The sequence below is a fragment of the Genypterus blacodes genome, unplaced genomic scaffold (assembly GCF_046128005.1).
Source record: "Genypterus blacodes isolate CSIRO-AG114 ecotype Tasmania unplaced genomic scaffold, CSIRO-AGI_Gbla_v1 ptg000039l_1, whole genome shotgun sequence".
NCBI classification, from domain to species: Eukaryota; Metazoa; Chordata; class Actinopteri; order Ophidiiformes; family Ophidiidae; genus Genypterus; species Genypterus blacodes.
In genome coordinates, this window is record NW_027466852.1 from 4,798,583 (window position 1) to 4,817,136 (window position 18,554).

The 18,554-nt window shown below is 44.4% G+C and overlaps 1 protein-coding gene across 1 annotated transcript; it reads left to right on the top strand.

Moving 5' to 3' along the window:
* Window positions 1–506: 506 nt before the first annotated feature.
* On the top strand, window positions 507–14,354 carry LOC142996714 (bromodomain-containing protein 4-like). The gene is made up of 22 exons (XM_076147741.1): window positions 507–592; window positions 2,648–2,773; window positions 4,531–4,774; window positions 4,877–4,969; window positions 5,274–5,411; window positions 5,603–5,735; window positions 6,269–6,591; window positions 6,680–7,057; window positions 7,196–7,324; window positions 7,490–7,711; window positions 7,881–8,104; window positions 8,191–8,291; window positions 8,406–8,663; window positions 9,225–9,323; window positions 9,462–10,037; window positions 10,172–10,846; window positions 10,967–11,067; window positions 11,523–11,652; window positions 11,843–11,976; window positions 12,205–12,386; window positions 12,658–12,901; window positions 12,997–14,354. The coding sequence occupies exons 3-22, from the start codon at window positions 4,643–4,645 to the stop codon at window positions 13,063–13,065; spliced, it is 4,341 nt and encodes a 1,446-aa protein (XP_076003856.1). The 5' UTR covers window positions 507–592; window positions 2,648–2,773; window positions 4,531–4,642; the 3' UTR covers window positions 13,066–14,354.
* The last annotated feature ends 4,200 nt before the right edge of the window (window positions 14,355–18,554 follow it).

Genomic DNA, 18,554 nt, shown 5'->3' on the forward strand with positions numbered 1-18,554 from the left:
ACTGACTGATTCTCATCAAACAAAGACGAGGGAGCAACTTTGCGTGACAATGGAAGGGCAAACGTAGACGGTCACAGATCGGCAAGATCAGTGGCGTATCATCTATGACCACACGGGGGCGTACCTACTCCATAGGCCGCTATTGCCAATACCAATACAAATATAAAAACTTTGTTAATTTGCGTAACACTCGCGGCTATTTTTCCGAATAGGTACAATTTCACGGTTTTAAAGCAAGATGGACACGCACTGTGTTCATCTGTGTTAAAGTGAATTGGCACATTATATGCAAACGGAGTGTCGATTTTTTTTTCTAATCAACATTTTCGTTTCTATTGTGTTTTTATTTAAATCTACTCGTTTAAAAACAAATATTTCATGGCCAAATAAATGTATCGCTCGAAATCATTACGTGGTATTGCATGATCTTCCCCGTGGGAGGGGGAGGAGCCGCGCAGAGGTGACATTCCGTCTGACAGCCAGTCCGCTCAGCCGGCCCCCGTGCGTCTGACGTCATCGACGTCGAACGGGACTGTTTGTTCTGGATTTGGGGCGAGGAAGGTCTGCGCGCGCTGACAGCCGAGCGAAGAAGGTAAAAACGGTCTTTTCTCTGTCTTTGTAGTTGACACAGCCACATTAAAAGAATGTTTACAACAACGGGTTTTCGGTCAAAGTGTTACTACGGTCAACGTCGGCGTATTTCTCACGCTGTCAGTGTGCGCGGTGCCAAACGGAGCATGAGCTGTCTTCGCAGGCCTTGCACCGGTTCGGGTACACGAGATATATGCGTTTTTGTATTTCAAGTCGCAGTGATTTGGTTTTGCTTGCACGTATTTGGCTAGATGTCTCGGAATGTAACACTCCCGGTATGGTAGATTCCGTGGCTGTGTGTGCTCCGTGCTGTCAGTGTACACGTTAGCTGCAGGTCGGTATTATGCTATCCAGTTAGCTGCTAGGATGTTTGTTTGTAGCCCCGTAGGCCGTATTCGTGACATAAGTTACGTCCTTTTCACTGCGTAGCTTAAGCACGATGGCGCAGAGGCTCATGTGAAGTGCGACGTACGTCATTTCGAGAATCTCAATCCTGTCCGAAGTAGTATTCTGAAAGGCCGTTTACGTGCGGAGCTGTCAGTTCTCAAAGGACATGGCGATACACTGACACGGAAGGTTAGCGAGGCAAAGCTACAACGACATGAATACAAACCTACCTCATTACAGCAAAGTTGTGTATCTGTGTGTGTTTATTGGTAATTTGCCGAAGGGTCAAGTAGTCATGTAGAGATTTATTAGCTGTTTCGCTTTCCTCGCATACCAGTAGTTCAGTTAAACAACTAATAGGGTACTTATTTATAACAAAATGGCTGATGCATTTTTGTAGCATTATCAATGATAACCGTGTGCGCGACAAGGTATTTACTTCAGCAATAATGATTTTGAAACAAACTGTAGCGGCAGTCTATTGTCAGTGCGCAACTATTATATTGTGTAATAGTAGATCATAGTTAACACAAAATGGGGACTTCCATCATAACCCAGGAAACAAATATACAAATAAAACCACTTATTCTTTCAATTTAACAGTCTCTTAAATATTTGCACTCTCACATATTGAGGACAAAACAAAAACACACAATGATTTACCATTTCAAGGTTCTTTATCCCTCAGATAAATCCACTTAATCTTTACAGAACAATATTGTCCAATTTGGGTCCACTTATGTGTTATGAGCCATAAACAGGGTTCAATGTAGTAAAAGGAGCTTGTCCGTGGTCCCTGGAAGGGTTCTGCATGGCAAGGGTATGAATTCCCTAAAAAGAGTCGCCTTTGTCATTTAGAACAGAGAGGAAACAAATGTACATCCTCGTCCATAACTTTGCATAAAACTGTTCTCATTCAGTTATTTTTCACTCATGGTAACTCCATGTGAATGCCAAACAAACACACAAATGCTAGGCTACCAAACAGTCAGATCCACGGTGTCATTGATCAAACTGCAGCTGATTTAATTAGATGATTTCTGCTTTCTAGCAGTATTCTGTGAAGGGAATAAACTCCACATAAAATTGGTGTCCAAACTCTCTACTTATCACCACTGGAGCTTGTTTACAGTCCAGAGAGTCGTCTGTAAATCTGCAATTACAAACTCGGCAGTTACTTTGGATTTTCCAATTCAGAACCAAACTTTAACCCACTCACAATGGAACTCAATATTGTACAAAAATACACCGTTTTCAAAGTAAAGCACTTTATTCCAGACATGATTTAGAAGTAATTCCTGCTTTGTTTTTCTGTGGCACCCGAGCTGAAAATGAAAATGAAACAAAACAACAGCAACAAGCGCTGCATGAGAAAGATAGTTTGGGCTGGAAGACTGAGGTTCTTCACCTTGTACTACTGTTAAACTTTTTAATGTTTAGCCTATAGGAATTGTGTAGCCCACTGCTGATTCCAGACACAGGATGGTTTAGAGTGACAATAAGAGGCATTGCTGCAGCCCTGCTCCCATCTCTACAACAAGTAATAATCACAGTAATTAATTCAATGGACAGGTAGACACTGATGTTAAAATCTGGGTCAGCTGGTAAATTTCCAACTGTCTGCCTAAGTTTAAATCTGGCATCCTGCAATTGTGTGTTTCTCTTCCAGGTGAGTTTCCTTGCCCCTGCAGCGCGTCGCTGACAAGCCTCTGGATTACCTCAACAAATCCCTGCTGCCACAGTTGAGACATGATCACACAATTCAAGTAAACCGAGGCTCCACTGCAACAAACATGTAAGTCCCTACACACCGTTTGTGCATAGAAAGTTTGACTTATTGATGTTCAAAGGCTCCACTACTCCAAACAGGAAATCTGACATTACACTATTATTGTTTTGAAAATTTCAGGAAGTAATTCTATATTTTTTATCTAATCTAATCTTGGGCTGAACAATGTTAGTTGTGTGATGTGCACTATCACAGAGGCTTTCAATATATATTTCTCAAATATATGACTTTAATGATAATAGTGGTGTCTTTGTGTGCAAGGCTAAGCATTTACTGGTAGCTGATGATTGGTGACATGTAGCCTGAGACAGAAGATTTGGTCCCTAAAGCACATCTGCCCAGTAACTCCCCCTGGGCAAAGTGGATAACGGACTCTTGTTTATTTGCAAGGACCTTTGCTCATATGGTGTGGACGGAAACACCAGCTCCATTACACGCTACTCACTTGAGCTCAGACATGTAATCCCATCACAGTACTTCAGTATAGATAGAAGTCCCAATCCCAAAGTATTCAGCAGAGGTAGCCAATCTCTTCCACCACTTAGACTACAAGCACAAGGAGCGGTATGAAGAGTGCTGCTTTCTGTGCAAAAAGTTAAATCGATATCACACTTTTTCTCCATATCATGCAACCCAAATGTAATCCATGATTGACTTGAATGGATAATTTGCGGCCATTTGTGTTGAATGAATGATGTTTTGAACCATTACATACATCGTGTGCACATACATATCGTACAACACATTAATACCGTGTTATCACCTTGTCACAATCTTTAAGTAAGTAAGTAGGTTTATGTTTCACAGCTGTGATTGGGTATCAACAGAAACATTTATAGTAATCATGCATTTTGAAACCTTACAGTACAGTTGGTAGGTCTAAAAATTATCACGCTTTGTCTGAATCCAGTAATTACTATTCCACTTCTTGAATCCAAATAGAACAAGAATGACTTTAAATAGCATGTTTGCCAACACATTATGTTAAACCTTATCAAAGATTGTATTTCATCAGAGATTAATTTTTTAAATATGTATTTTATTTTATATTTATGGTTTGCTCTAGTTGAATTTTACTTCATCTTCTTCCCTTCTGGACAGACGCTAAATCAGACCAATTTCTAGATATAGATAATAACGTTTACTTTCTTCTGGAAGTCCCACTTGTGATCAAAACACTATTGTTATGAGCTAATCACATGACAAATTCGCCATCTACCCACTCTATCAGTTGTCCTGACATGTCCTGGATCCTGTCCCCTCTCACTTGTTTCCTGTATGTTTGTAACTATTTGCTATGTAGCAGTGGTTTGGTTTGCTGTGGGAAATTGCCAGTTTGTTTTGATTTTGATCATATTAACATATATCTTCAAAGAAAGTTAATCTTAGGCAACTGACTCGCTAGTTAAGGCTTTGGAGACGTTTCACCTCTCATCCTCTGTGGAGTCGTAGTCAGAGTCGTTAATCAATGGCCCTGATGATGACTAATCAGGAGAATCAATGACCCGGACTACGACCACAGAGTATAAATCCTGGGAAACCCCACCAGTCTGCCAGAACTGAAGAAGCCTATCGGATGAGAGGTGAAACGTCTTCAAGCCTTCACCAGCGAGTCCAGCTGCCTCAGATGAACTTTCCTAGGATAGCATGACCTGGATGACGGAGAACTTTCACAGACGACATCGGATTTGAATCAGACTTTCCGGACAATTGGAGCTAATTTCCTACATTTTTAGATTTTTATTTTTGTTTTTTGCCCTCAGAGCGTCAAGCCGGGCATGTGATGGCCTGAGGGGGGGTCCCCCGCTCCCGCCTGCCCCCTCCAGGTCCCATCTACCTAAACTGTCTGCACAGCTGCTGCAATCCACCGCTGCTATGGGGGACGGACTGGACGCAGGCAGCAGCCAGCACCACCCTCCCTCTGCCCCGCCACCTCTCTCCTTCAACCCTCCACCCCCTGAAACATGGAATCCCTCCAGACCCAAACGACAGACCAACCAGCTACAGGTGGGGGGGATGTTTACTCTGTTGTATGGTTCTCGTTGCCCTTTGACCGTGTAAACTGTGATGCCGGACAATTTGATTAACTCCAGATCTGCTCCTTTTCAGTACCTGCTAAAAGTGGTGTTGAAGACGCTATGGAAACACCAGTTCGCATGGCCCTTCCAAGTCCCCGTAGATACAGTCAAGCTCAATTTGCCTGTGAGTTGTGTGTGTGTGTGTGTGTGTGTGTGTGTGTGTGTGTGTGTGTGTGTGTGTGTGTGTGTGTGTGTGTGTGTGTGTGTGTGTGTGTGTGTGTGTGTGTGTGTGTGTGTGTGTGTGTGTGTGTGTGTGTGTGTGTGTGTGTGTGTGTGTGTGTGTGTGTGTGTGTGTGTCTTTAAACAAAATGTATGAAAGAGAATGAGAGTTACAACCGAAGCATTCATTGTTGCCATTTTCTCCTTGATTCTTCACTTAATTCCCGATAGAGTAATAACCATTATTATCTCTCGCTCTCTGTCTCTAGGACTACTATAAGATCATCAAGGTCCCCATGGACATGGGCACGATAAAAAAACGTTTGGAGAACAACTACTACTGGAATGCACAGGAGTGTATCCAAGACTTCAACACAATGTTCACAAATTGCTACATCTACAACAAGGTAAACCTGTGTTCGCTGTGCCAAAGGATTGTGTCATCCAGTGCTGTACAACATTAGTTCAACTGTCACACTTATGGAGGATGAAATTGTTGTGCATAATTATGTCACCAATTACTTAAAATACAGAAATAACAAAAGTTCATCCAAGACCCTCTAAAGTTTCTTATGTGTATTTGTCTACGTTTGTTTAGCCTGGTGATGACATTGTGTTAATGGCAGAGGCCTTGGAAAAGCTTTTTCTCCAGAAGATCACAGAGATGCCCCAGGAGGAAACTGAGATCGCTGTGGTCACCAAGGGGCGTCGTGGGGTCAGACGGGAATCAGGTACATTCGAGATACTTCGGCATATGGTCCTTGAATATTGTCTCTTAGGATCTACAGCAGTGGCATAGTAGTTACATCATTATGAAGGGCTGTTTTGGGGGCTGTTGGTGGGGCTGTTTTGTTTCAGTTATACGAGCATTGCTTTCAAAATTGGAACACCGATGAAGTCGTAGCGATCATTGTGTATAGTCTGTGTGAGGAGAGTGACATTACTCCTCTGCTGCACCGCTCCCTCCTCACACAGCGAAATACATGGATAGGCACATGACACAAATCAAACCAGCTGAGCTTGTTTGTACAGTCTAATATGTGTCGGTACTGGACCCCGCTGTTTATTAAACATGCCTTTCATTACAGCCTTAATTGTTCTGTTAAGACTTGTCTGTTTTCTCGGTCAACTTGTACAGGTGTGACCTGCCCGTGTCTTAGTCAGAGTGCCTGGTGTTGATCACTTAACGCTGTCTTATTTCTCTTCTATCTTTAATTGGTGTCATCCCGGTGTTGACAATCTTTATTCTTACTTTCTCTCGCAGGTCTGATCAAGTCAGATTCAGGCCATGAGTCGTCCTCTCCCTCCTCCACCCCGCATACACAAACCTTCTCATCCCCTTCAACCACCCCACAGACATGTGCCCAACTAACTGCCCCCGGACCCCCCAACTTACCACTGGTCCAGCCCCAGCCCCCACGTGTGCCTCCTACACCCACCTCCCATGCACCCCATCTGGGACCCCCATTCTCTCTCTCAGCCCCAGATATGCTGGCCCAGGGCATGATCTCTTTTCCCACTTCAGTCCCAACTCTACCAGGACTCCATCCTGCCCCACTGCAGCAGAGTTCTACTGCCCCCATTAAGGTATGAAGATGGACAGGTGAATTGGCATTTCTACATAACACAATTTAATTTGTCATTTTAAAATCTGTGCTCTTTGATAAACCAACAGCAGAGGAAGAGTCAGAAGAGGAAAGCAGACACCACCACACCTACCGCTAATGACCAGCTCAGTGAATCTTCTCCGGTTTCTGTTGAGATTCGGCCACGGAGGGAGAGCAGTCGGCCGTCGAAACAACCCAAAAAAGAAACATCACAGCCAGACTCTCAGCATCACCTGGGCCTCAGTGTTGGTTTGGACGTGGGAGGCACAGGAACACCAAAACGCCAGGAGCAGTTGCGTTTCTGTGCACGCCTGGTTAGAGAGATGCTGTCCAAGAAACATGTGTCTTACGCTTGGCCCTTCTACAAACCTGTTGATGCAAAGGCTCTTGGTCTCCACGACTACCATGACATCATCAAGCACCCCATGGATCTCAGCAACATCAAGGTGATCTTATTTGGATTGGTGGCCAACATATTGTGGAACTACTGTCACTAAAGTACAACTTTGCTTTATTTTACTGTTGACCCAGAGCTGGTTTGCAAGTTTGTAAATATTTATGCATGTGTGTGTTTGTTCTTACAGAAAAGGCTGGACAACAGACAGTACAGAGAGGCTCAAGAATTTGCATCAGATGTCCGGTTGATGTTCTCGAACTGTTACAAGTACAATCCACCAGACCATGATGTGGTTGCTATGGCACGCAAATTGCAGGTATACAACACAACACATCACAAATACTGGCATATATACTGTGTGTGTGTGTGTGTGTGTGTGTGTGTGTGTGTGTGTGTGTGTGTGTGTGTGTGTGCGTGTGCGTGCGTGCATATGACGAGCTCAGAGCCTCAGTTTCTCACAGTTTCATCTCCCGCCTGACAGGATGTGTTTGAGATGCGTTTTGCCAAAATGCCAGACGAGCCAGAGGAGCTGGCCCCTGTTCCCACCCCATCACCAGCCCTCCACCCTGCCCCCTCCACTCGACAAGCCCCGCCTCCTTCTGCCGTCTCGGAAGACGACAGCTCCACTTCCTCCGAATCGGAGTCCTCGGGAGGGAATTCGGACCACGAAAGGCAACATCGTTTGGCCGAGTTACAGGAACAGGTTAGAGGATGGAAAATGAAGGGGGAGGGAGGCTTATGAGAAACAAAAGGTGGGTGGGCCATGCAGAGCAGCTTTACCGAGCATGGGTGAAGGCTGAGACACAAAAAGAAATTTGCATCCCACCGTTTGTCTGTCTTGTGCTGCAATTGTGTTTGTCTGTGTACTGTAGCTCAAGGCTGTCCATGAGCAGTTGGCCGCACTCTCCCAGCCCCCGGTCTGCAAGCCCAAGAAGAAAGAGAGGGAGAAGAAGGAGAAGAAGAAAGAAAAGCACAAGAAGAAGATGGTATCAGAGGAACCTGTGGAGGCGCCTCCCTCTGCACTGCTTCAGACATCCAAGAAAAGCAAGAACAGCAAAGATCCAATTGTTGTAAAGAAGGACAGGAAAAAGCCTGGGTAGGTTATTAGAAGGATTTACAAGAGGAGCAGAGGTATTTGAGCTGTGTTAACTGGAGCTAATCAAATCTATTTGTCTATTATAGTAAAAAAGAAGTAATAAAGAACATTCGCACCAGCGTGCCCCCTCAGCCAGGGCCAACCCCTCTCGTCCCCTCAGCATCTCTAGAAGCAGAGGATGACATAGGTGTGTATATTTGAGTATATTAACGTTTATTTCGGTATGCATTATGTTCTTGTACTCAATACCAATTCCTCTGATGCAACGTCATCCCGCCAATATCTTCATTCTCCTTCACAGATGTGTTTGGAGGCCTGAACACTGAAAGGTGTAAGCCAATGTCCTATGAGGAGAAGCGGCAGCTGAGCCTGGACATCAACAAATTGCCCGGTGACAAACTGGGGCGCGTCGTGCACATCATCCAAACCCGGGAGCCCTCACTGAAGAACTCCAATCCGGATGAAATCGAGATAGACTTTGAGACTCTGAAACCCTCCACGCTGAGAGAGCTGGAAAAATACGTTTCCAGTTGCCTTAGGAAAAAGAAGAAACCAACAGGTAGGCTGTTTGTGCGCTCAGCGTAAGATCACGCACCGAGTCCAGAGTTTCTAACAACTCTTTGATTCACAAAATATGAAATGTATCAAATGCAGAGTAGAATCAGTAATCATTTACAAATGTTGACTAAATGGTTTCAGTTTAATTTGGATATCTGTACTGAGGAGACAAAGGCTTGTGTACACATTATATACTTCAAGTAAACAACAACAAGCCGTGGCGAGTCCTTTGGAGTAAAGCGAAGTGCTTAAACAATGCTCTCGTGGTTGTTGAAGGAATTTGTTAATTTGTAAATTTGTAATTCTTCACTGAGGTTGATCACAGCACTAAATGGTCTTACTCAATAAACGTAAACGTAAATAGAGGTATGAGTTCACTTATGCAGCCAATATGAATTACTGTCCTTAATATCATTTCCGTTTGACTTGTGACCCGTAGATGTACAATATGGAAAGACTTTCGGTTATACACAAAATTTCGAATGGATTCTAATCAGTGTTCAGTATTTTCTCAGACGAGGAGCAGCGATTCCAAGTAATGAATGTTGTTTTGTTGCAATAGAAAAGCCTTTGGAAGTGACAAATGTGACAAAGATGAAGACGGGATCTTCATCTTCCGGCAGCAGTGACTCGTCTGATGATAGTGAAGACTCTGAGAATGGTAACACACACATATACACTGTCATGTACACAGTTCATATATGTGTTGCCAGCATACCAAACATTTCCGAAACTGTTTTTTTCTTTTGACGTCTCAAACGTCTCCCACCCCCGTTCTCGTTTGATGTCAATCTTTCAGGGCTGGTTCCCAAGCAGCAGAAGAAGACCTTATCAAACAAGGACATCAAGAGAACACTTCACCAGGCCCTCAGCAGTGTAGCAGGCCCGGTTATAGCTCCTCTGCCTCTGCCTCTGCCTGTGCCTCAGCCTCAGCCTCAGCCTCAGCTCCAGCTCCAGCTCCAGCTCCAACCTCAGCTCCAGCCTCAGCCCCAGCTTCAGCTTCAGCCCCAGCTTCAGCCTCAGCTCCAGCCCCAGCTTCAGCCCCAGCTTCAGCCCCAGCTTCAGCCCCAGCTTCAGCCCCAGCTTCAGCCCCAACCGCAGGTGGTCCAGTCTAAACCACCTTTTGTCCCTCCTCCCCCTGTTCCCGTCTCTGTCCCATCATTGGACTCCTCTCAGCTGCTGGGCTCTGGTTTTGACCCCCTTGCCCATTTTATGAACCCTCATCTGTCTCAGTCGAACTCGGAGCCTCATCCAATCATTACTGCTGCTGGTGTCCCAGTTCCTACTGGCCTCCTCAACACAAACACACCCACCAACCAGACACCCACTGAGACGCACCCTTTCCTAAACCAACATCCCATCTTACCTTCACCGGGTATGTAGACCTCAGCAATACTTAACATGTTTCCTGGTCTTTGGAAATGTTTATTAACGTGGTAATGTTACTGACAATATATTTATCTCTGTACTTGTTCCACTTTGTCCTGTCTCCCCCTTCCCCCTCCTCAGCGCTCCACAATGCTCTTCCCCAGCAACCATCCAGACCTAGCCACCGTGCAGCACCACTTCCTCCCAAAATCTTGCAGCCTGCCCCGGCCTCGCTCACCCCTCTGCCTCCTTCCCCCCCGCCCCAGCTTCGCCCCTCGCTGCCCCTCGCCCTCCCCCAGCCCGTCCCCCAACCCGTCCCCCAGCCCGTCCCCCGGCCCCGCGTCCCCTCACCCGCGTCGCACGGCATCTTGGGCACCCTCTCGGCACAGCCTCCTCAAGCCCTGTTGGAAGACGACGAAGAGCAGACGCCTACCATTTCTGAAACCCCGCCCCCGTCGCTGCCGCTCAGTCAGGTCCACACGTACCTGCAGTCGCTCCAGCCTCGGCCTCCCCCGCTGAGCCAGCCGCCGCCGCCGCCGCGCACACACACACATTCACCCGTGCAGGCCGCCTCCCAGCTGATGCAGTCGGTTAATACACAAGCTATAACCACGCCCTCCCCAGCCCTGACACAGAGACACAACACGGGCCATACACACATGCAGCATTCGTTTACACACACGCACATCCCCATGCAGCAGCAGCAGCAGCAGCAGCAGCAGAAGGGACTGGCCCTGCAGCAGAAGGTACAGCAGATGCAACATCAACACCAACAACACATGTCACCGCGCAACAAAGTAGAGCCTTTCTCAACAGGTAAGACAGTTACAAGCAGAAACACTTTTCTAGAATAAACCGCGCTGTAGGTGTGGCTGCACAGTTCCAAAAGGCTTCACTTGTATTTGGATGGAATACATTTTGATTTGATCTTCGTAGGTTGCCTGCAGGACAGCCCTCCGTCACTGATGATGCATTCCCCTCAGATGCCTCCGTTTCACGCAATGGGACAGCAGTCACCGTCTCAGACCAAGAATCATGTTAGTGATCTATGTCTTTGTGTTTGTCTTTGCACGCAGAGGGGGAAAGTAACATTTACTCAATCACTGTTCACCGTCATTACAATTTTGAGTTACCATTTCAAAATTTTTATTAAGAGATTTATAAAGGAAAAGAGAATTGATTTCAACCTTGAGGAGCATTTAGGCAATAATATTTCCAAACTTAATGTATTTGGTGAAACAAGATTGTTTATTTCGTTTAGGTTAAACACTTATCCCAACTTTGATTCTTAATGCATTAGGAGCAGTATTGTTATTGTAGTATTTGTATTTATTTTACACTGACAGGGATCATTTTTCAGATTGTATTTCTATAATTTTATTCTGTGCCATGTATATATCCTAAGTCTGGAGTTTGTGATGGTTAGAGGATAAAGTTGTGCAATTGTAACCTTTTTTCCTTTCTCAATAATGAACTGTCCGTCTGCCTGTAGGAACAGAGGTCCAACCTGGTGGCGGTTAAAGAAGAGAAGCCTTCCCAGTCGCCAGTACTGCCGCCCTCCCCTTTCAGTCCCGCCCTGCGTCAGGATGCACACAAACCCCCTGACAACAAACCATCTTACAGTGAGTACAAGAGCTCCCCCTCTCTATCTTTGTCTGTGTGAAGTTCTAAACCTCTTTGCAACTTTGCCTCCATTGTATTTAAAACCAAAATTGCAGAATCTTAAAAAGCAGCTTTAAAGCAACAGTTTTCGACGGTAGCCTGCCAGATGTACGCTTCATAAATCGAACATGTGACACATGACTCTCTCAGGATCAGATTTGAAGCAGCAGGATTGTTCACGCCTTGGTTCACGCCTCCCAGGCTCTCCAGCCGCCCCCTGCACCCAGCAGGACAGCAAAATCAAGCAAGAGCCCAAAACACCCATCGCCCCCAAGAAGACACAGGTGTGTGTGTGTGTGTGTGTGTGTGTGTGTGTGTGTGTGTGTGTGTGTGTGTGTGTGTGTGTGTGTGTGTGTGTGTGTGTGTGTGTGTGTGTGTGTGTGTGTGTGTGTGTGTGTGTGTGTGTGTGTGTGTGTGTGTGTGTGTGTGTGTTGTAAAGATGCTATGTTGTTGCCTATGCTGTCACTTTGTACTTATTGTTTTCACATCTTCTCTGTTCCTCGCATGTGAAGCTAAAGAACATGGGTTCTTGGGCCAGCCTGGCTCAAAGGTCCCAATCCACACCAGCCTCTTCAGTTCGCTCCTCCAGTGACAGCTTTGAACAGTTCAAGCGGGCCGCAAGGGAGAAAGAGGAGAGAGAGAGACAACTCAAAGCACAGGCTGAACAGGCCAGGAGAGAACAAGAGAAGCTACGGTAAGAGAGGGAGACGGAAGGAAGCAGACAGTGACATGAGGGCGGTGGGAAGAAACCAACTGACACCATGACAACAGCTGCAACACACTAACTCAAAACAAACTAACTCAAAACACAAAGCAGAATTTATCTGTTTTTAGGTTTTGTTAAATTTGAGATTTCCCAAGTTACATTCATGTATCATTGATGCTGAGGTGAGGAGTTGTTTGGTTGATAAAGTTTTGTTGTTGTAACTAAATTCACTGACAACCTGCCGTTTCCTGTCTGGCAGCCGCGATGACGAGGACTCCCAGGAGCAAGCTCGTCGAGCGCAAGAAGATGCGCGCCGTCGTCAGGAGCAACAGTCGCCGCTTGCTCCCACTCCCCCTGCAACCACCCCGCCGACTCACTCTCCACAGGCTCCGCCCAGTCAGCCCGCCGCCCCGCCCCCACCCTCCTCAGCTGCGCAGAACGCTCTCGACCAGCAGAGGGAGATGGCGCGGCGCCGTGAACAGGAGAGGCGGAGGAGAGAGGCGGTACGTCTGGAGTCTGAAGATGTTGTCCACACTGTCTGATCTGAAAATTGCAAACATGGCCCTTTAATGCTCCGTCTTGTCTCTCTCCTCCACAGATGGCCGACACTATTGACATCAACTTCCAGAGTGACCTCATGGCTATTTTTGAGGAGAACCTCTTCTGAAAAAGAAAGGAGCCGATGGCAGTGAGAAAGAAGGATGTAGACACACATAGGCAGAAGTGGATATAGACCACAGTGCTCTGATACATAGCTGCTCACACACCTTCGCACACGCACACACACACACACACACACACACACTTGATGTTAATTGTCCCTTTCTCTAAGGAGTAGAAATGAACGGCATGTCACGTGAGCGGAGAAATAAAATTCTAACGACCCTCAACTTGGATGCATTTTAGTGTCTGAATTGTGTTCATGGCTGTTGGTTATGAGTTTCCAGGGACAACAGAGTGAAAATGAACACTGTACTAATCAGAAGGTCAGCTCCCTCCACCTGTGTGGAGTGATACAGTAAGAGTAGAAGAAGAGGAGGGCACAGAACTGCGATATTGAAAAAAAATTAAATTCAAAAAATGGCAATGAAGAGGTGGAGTAAAAAAAAGAATTTAAATCAGTAAAAATGTAAATCTGTCTGGACAGAGAGAAGTGGGCGAACAAATTATGAATGGACAGATCGCCTTTATTTCCTCTCTTTGTCCCTCTGCTTTTTTCTGTTGGATTTAGCTTGTTTGGGTGGGTTGTTGCAGTCTAGTTTGTCAGTTTCAGCCGTCTGAGAATTGCTTTTTTTTTTTTTTTTTTTTTCTCAGGATGTGGTAGAAACGTAAAAACCCTGGCCACGTAAACCCTGCTTACTAAATACATCCTTCCTCCCTCTTCTCCCTCTGCTTTTCCCCCCTTCTACTTCTCTCTCTCTCTCTTGCCGGTCCCTCAATTGGAGAGCTGGAGCCTTTGTGCGCTTTGATAATCCTGTGATGTCTGGTCTGTGTCCATTTTGAACAAGAGACAGAAAGGAGGAAGGAATGATGATGTAATACGTTTCAGAGTGTGTCCTTTGCCTTAGCGCTCTGGCCTGTAAACTAATGATCATGCCCTACAAATTATACATATTATATATAAATAAATACATGAATATATATTATATACGATGAAAAGTCAACAAAAAAACGATCATTAGAGGAATTTGGTCGGTGGGGAGCAAAGCTCATCTCTGTGTTCATCTCTGAGCTCTGGTTTTGATTTTGTAGAATTTACTGTAAAGAAGAAAAAAAAAACTTTTCTATGATTCTATTGAAATGATTGTTTAGTCTCTTATTCTCTCTCATACCTTCTCTGTCTATTCTCAACTCTATGCCAAAACCAATCTCTTGAGTGCTGAAAGTTCCTTCACATTTTTACATGTAAAATGCATCTGCTTTTCACTTTATATTAAAGGATGTTTTTATTGCTATTTAATTTTCCTTTATCCCTTTTTAAAAACGAGAGTTATGCACCAGTTTGCTCTGTAATAGTTTGAATAAGCGGTTCCAAATCATTGTCACTATTTACTAAGTCCCACCATCCTGTAGCTACATCATCTAGCTGCTGCACTTAACTGTTTCATTTCTGACACCGTTTGCTTTTGTTTTTTTGGATTGTTTCATCTTGTACGTGTCTTTAAACTTTCTTAGCTGTCTCCTCCGCCTTTATCTCTACAGCCCCTACAGTCTGTATAATACGTTTTGTTTGTCATCCTGTGTTTTAGTTTCCCATGATAACAGTTTTGGGTTGTTGTGTGCCATTGTATTTTTCTGGAGGTGGGATGTTGTCCTGCTCTCCTTAGGTTGGCCCAGAGATCCAAGAGTGTTTTTTGGTTCTATATACACTTTTTTTTTTTTTTTACTTTTATTTCATTTATTTCCCGTTTCATATTTGATTGTTTTGAGTTTTTTTTTTTCTTTCCCTTAGCTATTTTTCATTATTTTATCCAGAACAACCTGTTGTTATGTTGGTGAGTGAGGTATTGAAGTCAATAGATTCATCCTGTTAAGATTATGGAGTACATCTTTTTTTAAGAAAAGTATTAAAATAATATTTAAAAAAAAATGTGATTTTCTTTTTTTTTTGTCTTCTCTTCTTGTTTCAGCCACATGAGGGCGATAGAGAGACGTTATCACTGAAACTTATATAGTCACTGTTGGCCATTGATTAATTTCACTTTTTAGGAAGGGCCCACTGCCACTTGTAGCCTCACTTTCTACATTCAATTTCACATTACTAAAATCAAAAATGATGTAAAGAAGAAAGGGAATAAAAGAAAGGAAAAGGAAAGGCATGTCCTCGCTTTTCCTTTCCAAAATGTGCTCGACGCTCCTCCTTGATGCCCTTGAAAAAGAATTCACAGGGGGGAAAAAAAAGGAAAAGAATATAAAGGAAAAAGAATAAAGGAAAATGTGTATAATTAATCAACTTACAGTATCTGAGATGCATGTTTTTTATGATACACAGCAGAACTGTGCAGTTTCAGTTTCACCTGTACGTTTCTTTACATTCTGACCATCTGACCTGATTATGTCAATAGGAGGTGAAAGGATAGGAGGTGTCTTTACCAGAATGTAAAGTGAAGACGAAAGTGTAAATCTATTGGAATTAGAAGTTATTGATAAGCCAGGATTGTGAATACAAGATGGAGATGAAACACTGAAGTCACTTATGGACTTACTCAGCATTGAAGCAGAACAGGGAATGTTGTGGTTAAAACCAGTTGAAACCAAACACAGAAGTGGTGAGACGATGTCATTGGTCACACTTTCTTGGACCTAAAGTTAGTTTACTTCCTCTGACATTCAGTTTTAGTTGTAACAGACACATTTGAGTCTGAAAGCAGATTATTCAAATTGTATCCCAAACAGTCAAACTGTTCTCCTGTGACCTTGCACAGACTGATAGCGTCCTTAGTGCACTGATAAACTGGCGTCTGTGAGGATCTATTCAGCATTTATTTATCACATTTGGCAAGCAGGGAGCTGTTGTTTTCGTTTCGATTGTGTTTGACTGTCAAATGAGCACCGCTGTGGTTTTGCATAGCATTTTGCTTTTTAAAATCAAATCAGGGCCGCGACAGAAGCGTTGTGCATTTCCACACCTCATTCGTTGGAGGGACGGAGTGTTTTGAAAGAAACCAAATGTTGGAAAACTGCCAAGCATGCCCCTGCATTTATCAGGTGAGAGGTTGAGGAGAGGCCAACGAGAAGATAAGGGATGCTGGTGAAACGCTGCTGTCACCTTTAAGTCTCTGCATGTGAATGGAAACACACTGGAGGAGAAACACTTCAACTGAGAATGAAAGAATAGCATAGTGATGTCTGCCAGGAGTGAAATTTAAGCATGTGCGTGCGTGTGTGTGCGTGTGTCTACAGCGCAGTCATGTGATCTTCTTAAGGAAGCAGACAAGCAGAGCTCTTGGTCTCCTCTGTCCATGTCCAAAACCAGTCTGTTGTGAAAAACATCAAACTATTCTCACTGCAGTATTTGGTTAAGCTCTCTAGTGTTATATGTTATGGAAAATAATGTTTTGTGTGTTACGCCACTGCATTTATGTGGCAGTGTGTCAGTGTGACATGCACGCCTCCTGTTCCTCCTCTTATCATGTCTTCACATTTGGCAGAAGTTTCCCAACAAAATCCTACTTAGACAAAATGATGCATGAGAGGAGGAGACGCTTTCATTGTTTTGATTCTCCACCAGAATTTCAAAATAAAGTTCAACTTTGAACTTACATTTTCAGACATAAAACAAATCCTCTCTTCTGTATCTTGGGTTATTCTGAGCACCCTCAGAATCCTATTTTCAAAGTGGTAAATAAAATGATACATTTTTCAGTCCGGCATTGCCTTTACCCACTGTTGTTACCAGTGACACCAGCACAAAACAGATCAATCAATCAATCTGACAGCTGCATCCACTCACAGAACAGTGATGTCATCTTTTAAGCGGGAAATTCCGTGTGTGTGTGTGTGTGTGTGTGTGTGTGTCCCGCATACCAACAGCATTGTATCGTACACACATGCACAGGCTCAGTAAGAACTACTGCAATCTTCCTGTTGATGGCATTTTGGAATGTCAGGGGGTGGAAATCAGGGATGAGTGCAATCATTGGGACATCAAGGGCCTCGACAAAATCGATGCCAGATGACAATAAGCAACTCCGTATGTGATTTATACACACACGCACACACGCACACGCACACGCACACACGTGCGCACACACACACACACACACACACACACACACGCACACACACACACACACACACACACACACACACACACACACACACACACACACACACACACACACACACATACAGTCACAGTTCCACAATATTGTACACATTGCAAAAGCCCCAGTCAAGTTTGGTCACACACACACACACACACACACACACACACACACACACACACACACACACACACACACACACACACACACACATACAGTCACAGTTCCACAATATTGTACACATTGCACAAGCCCCAGTCAAGTTTGGTCACACACACCCTCACTCACACATTCCCAAACTCACACGCAACCCAGGTCTCCTGCAGTGGGTCTTGCAGTTGTAGGGTGCGCGTGGTCTCTCTGGGAGGTCGCTTGGTCGTCACTCACTTCCTGCTGGTGTCCATGGCGATGCGGTCGTCCCTGCTGTGTCGCCACTCAGGTCCAACGTGTCCTCGGCTTGTTTACACACTCTGACCTTTCCCCTTCCATTTACACTTCCTGATCCTGAAAACAAACCTTTTGTCTATGCTGTCTGGAAACAGAGGAACACATGGACTGATTGATCAGTTCTAAGTCTGACCCATAAAGAAGTAATATCATTTTGTACATTAACTGGATTGATAGTTTGTAATAGACAGTTCATTGAAGAATCATAACAGATTAGGCTTTGTCATAAATGTAATTTATGCTCCTTGTCCTGCTCTTATATCAATGATTAAGGATTTATTCCACCAGTATATAATAAAATAAGGTTGTTTTTTTAAGCTGCGTGTCTCCTTAGATCAGAAATGAAGGATGGAAGGAAGTTAAAATACGAATTTTCTATCAAGTTTGGTCCACCTATTTATGTTTCATTAATAACAAATTTCAAACCTTGAATGTAATAGTGTGCAGCTTTGTCCTACTGGTCCCCGGGTCCATGGGGAATTATTACTTAAGGTGATAAATCTGTTTGGTCATTGATGTCATCGGACAGCTGTGGAGGGCATGAAGAGCAATCAGCATCTCGGTTGCCGTGGTGACAGCACAGCCTCAGGGTAGCTGTTTGTGACGTTGAGTGGAAATCAGATATTGCAGAGGCCTGATACAACAAATGGGAAACTGAACCCTGGAACACACACACACACACACACACACACAAAGCGTGCACACACATGCACCTAACAAGAAGAGGAGATGGCACATGTTGAACAAACACGCCTGTCTTTTCTCTCACACTCTAACCTCCACACGCTAACACACTGAGCCTTTTGTATAAACAGGAAAGAGTCTCCACTTCTGTCTCCTCATTCTTGCTGCACCATCCTTGTCTGCCTCACATTCTTCCCGTCATTTCCTCCTTATCTCCTCCCTTCTTTCACCAGTGATTTTCATTATGAGACAGTGTTTC

Coding starts and splice junctions, on each gene's coding strand:
- LOC142996714 (XM_076147741.1), top strand. CDS start 4,643: ATGGGGGACGGACTGGACGCAGGCAGCAGCCAGCACCACCCTCCCTCT. Junction 7,325..7,489: donor CTATGGCACGCAAATTGCAG/GTATACAACACA, acceptor CCCGCCTGACAG/GATGTGTTTGAGATGCGTTT. Junction 12,902..12,996: donor AGAGGCGGAGGAGAGAGGCG/GTACGTCTGGAG, acceptor TCTCCTCCACAG/ATGGCCGACACTATTGACAT.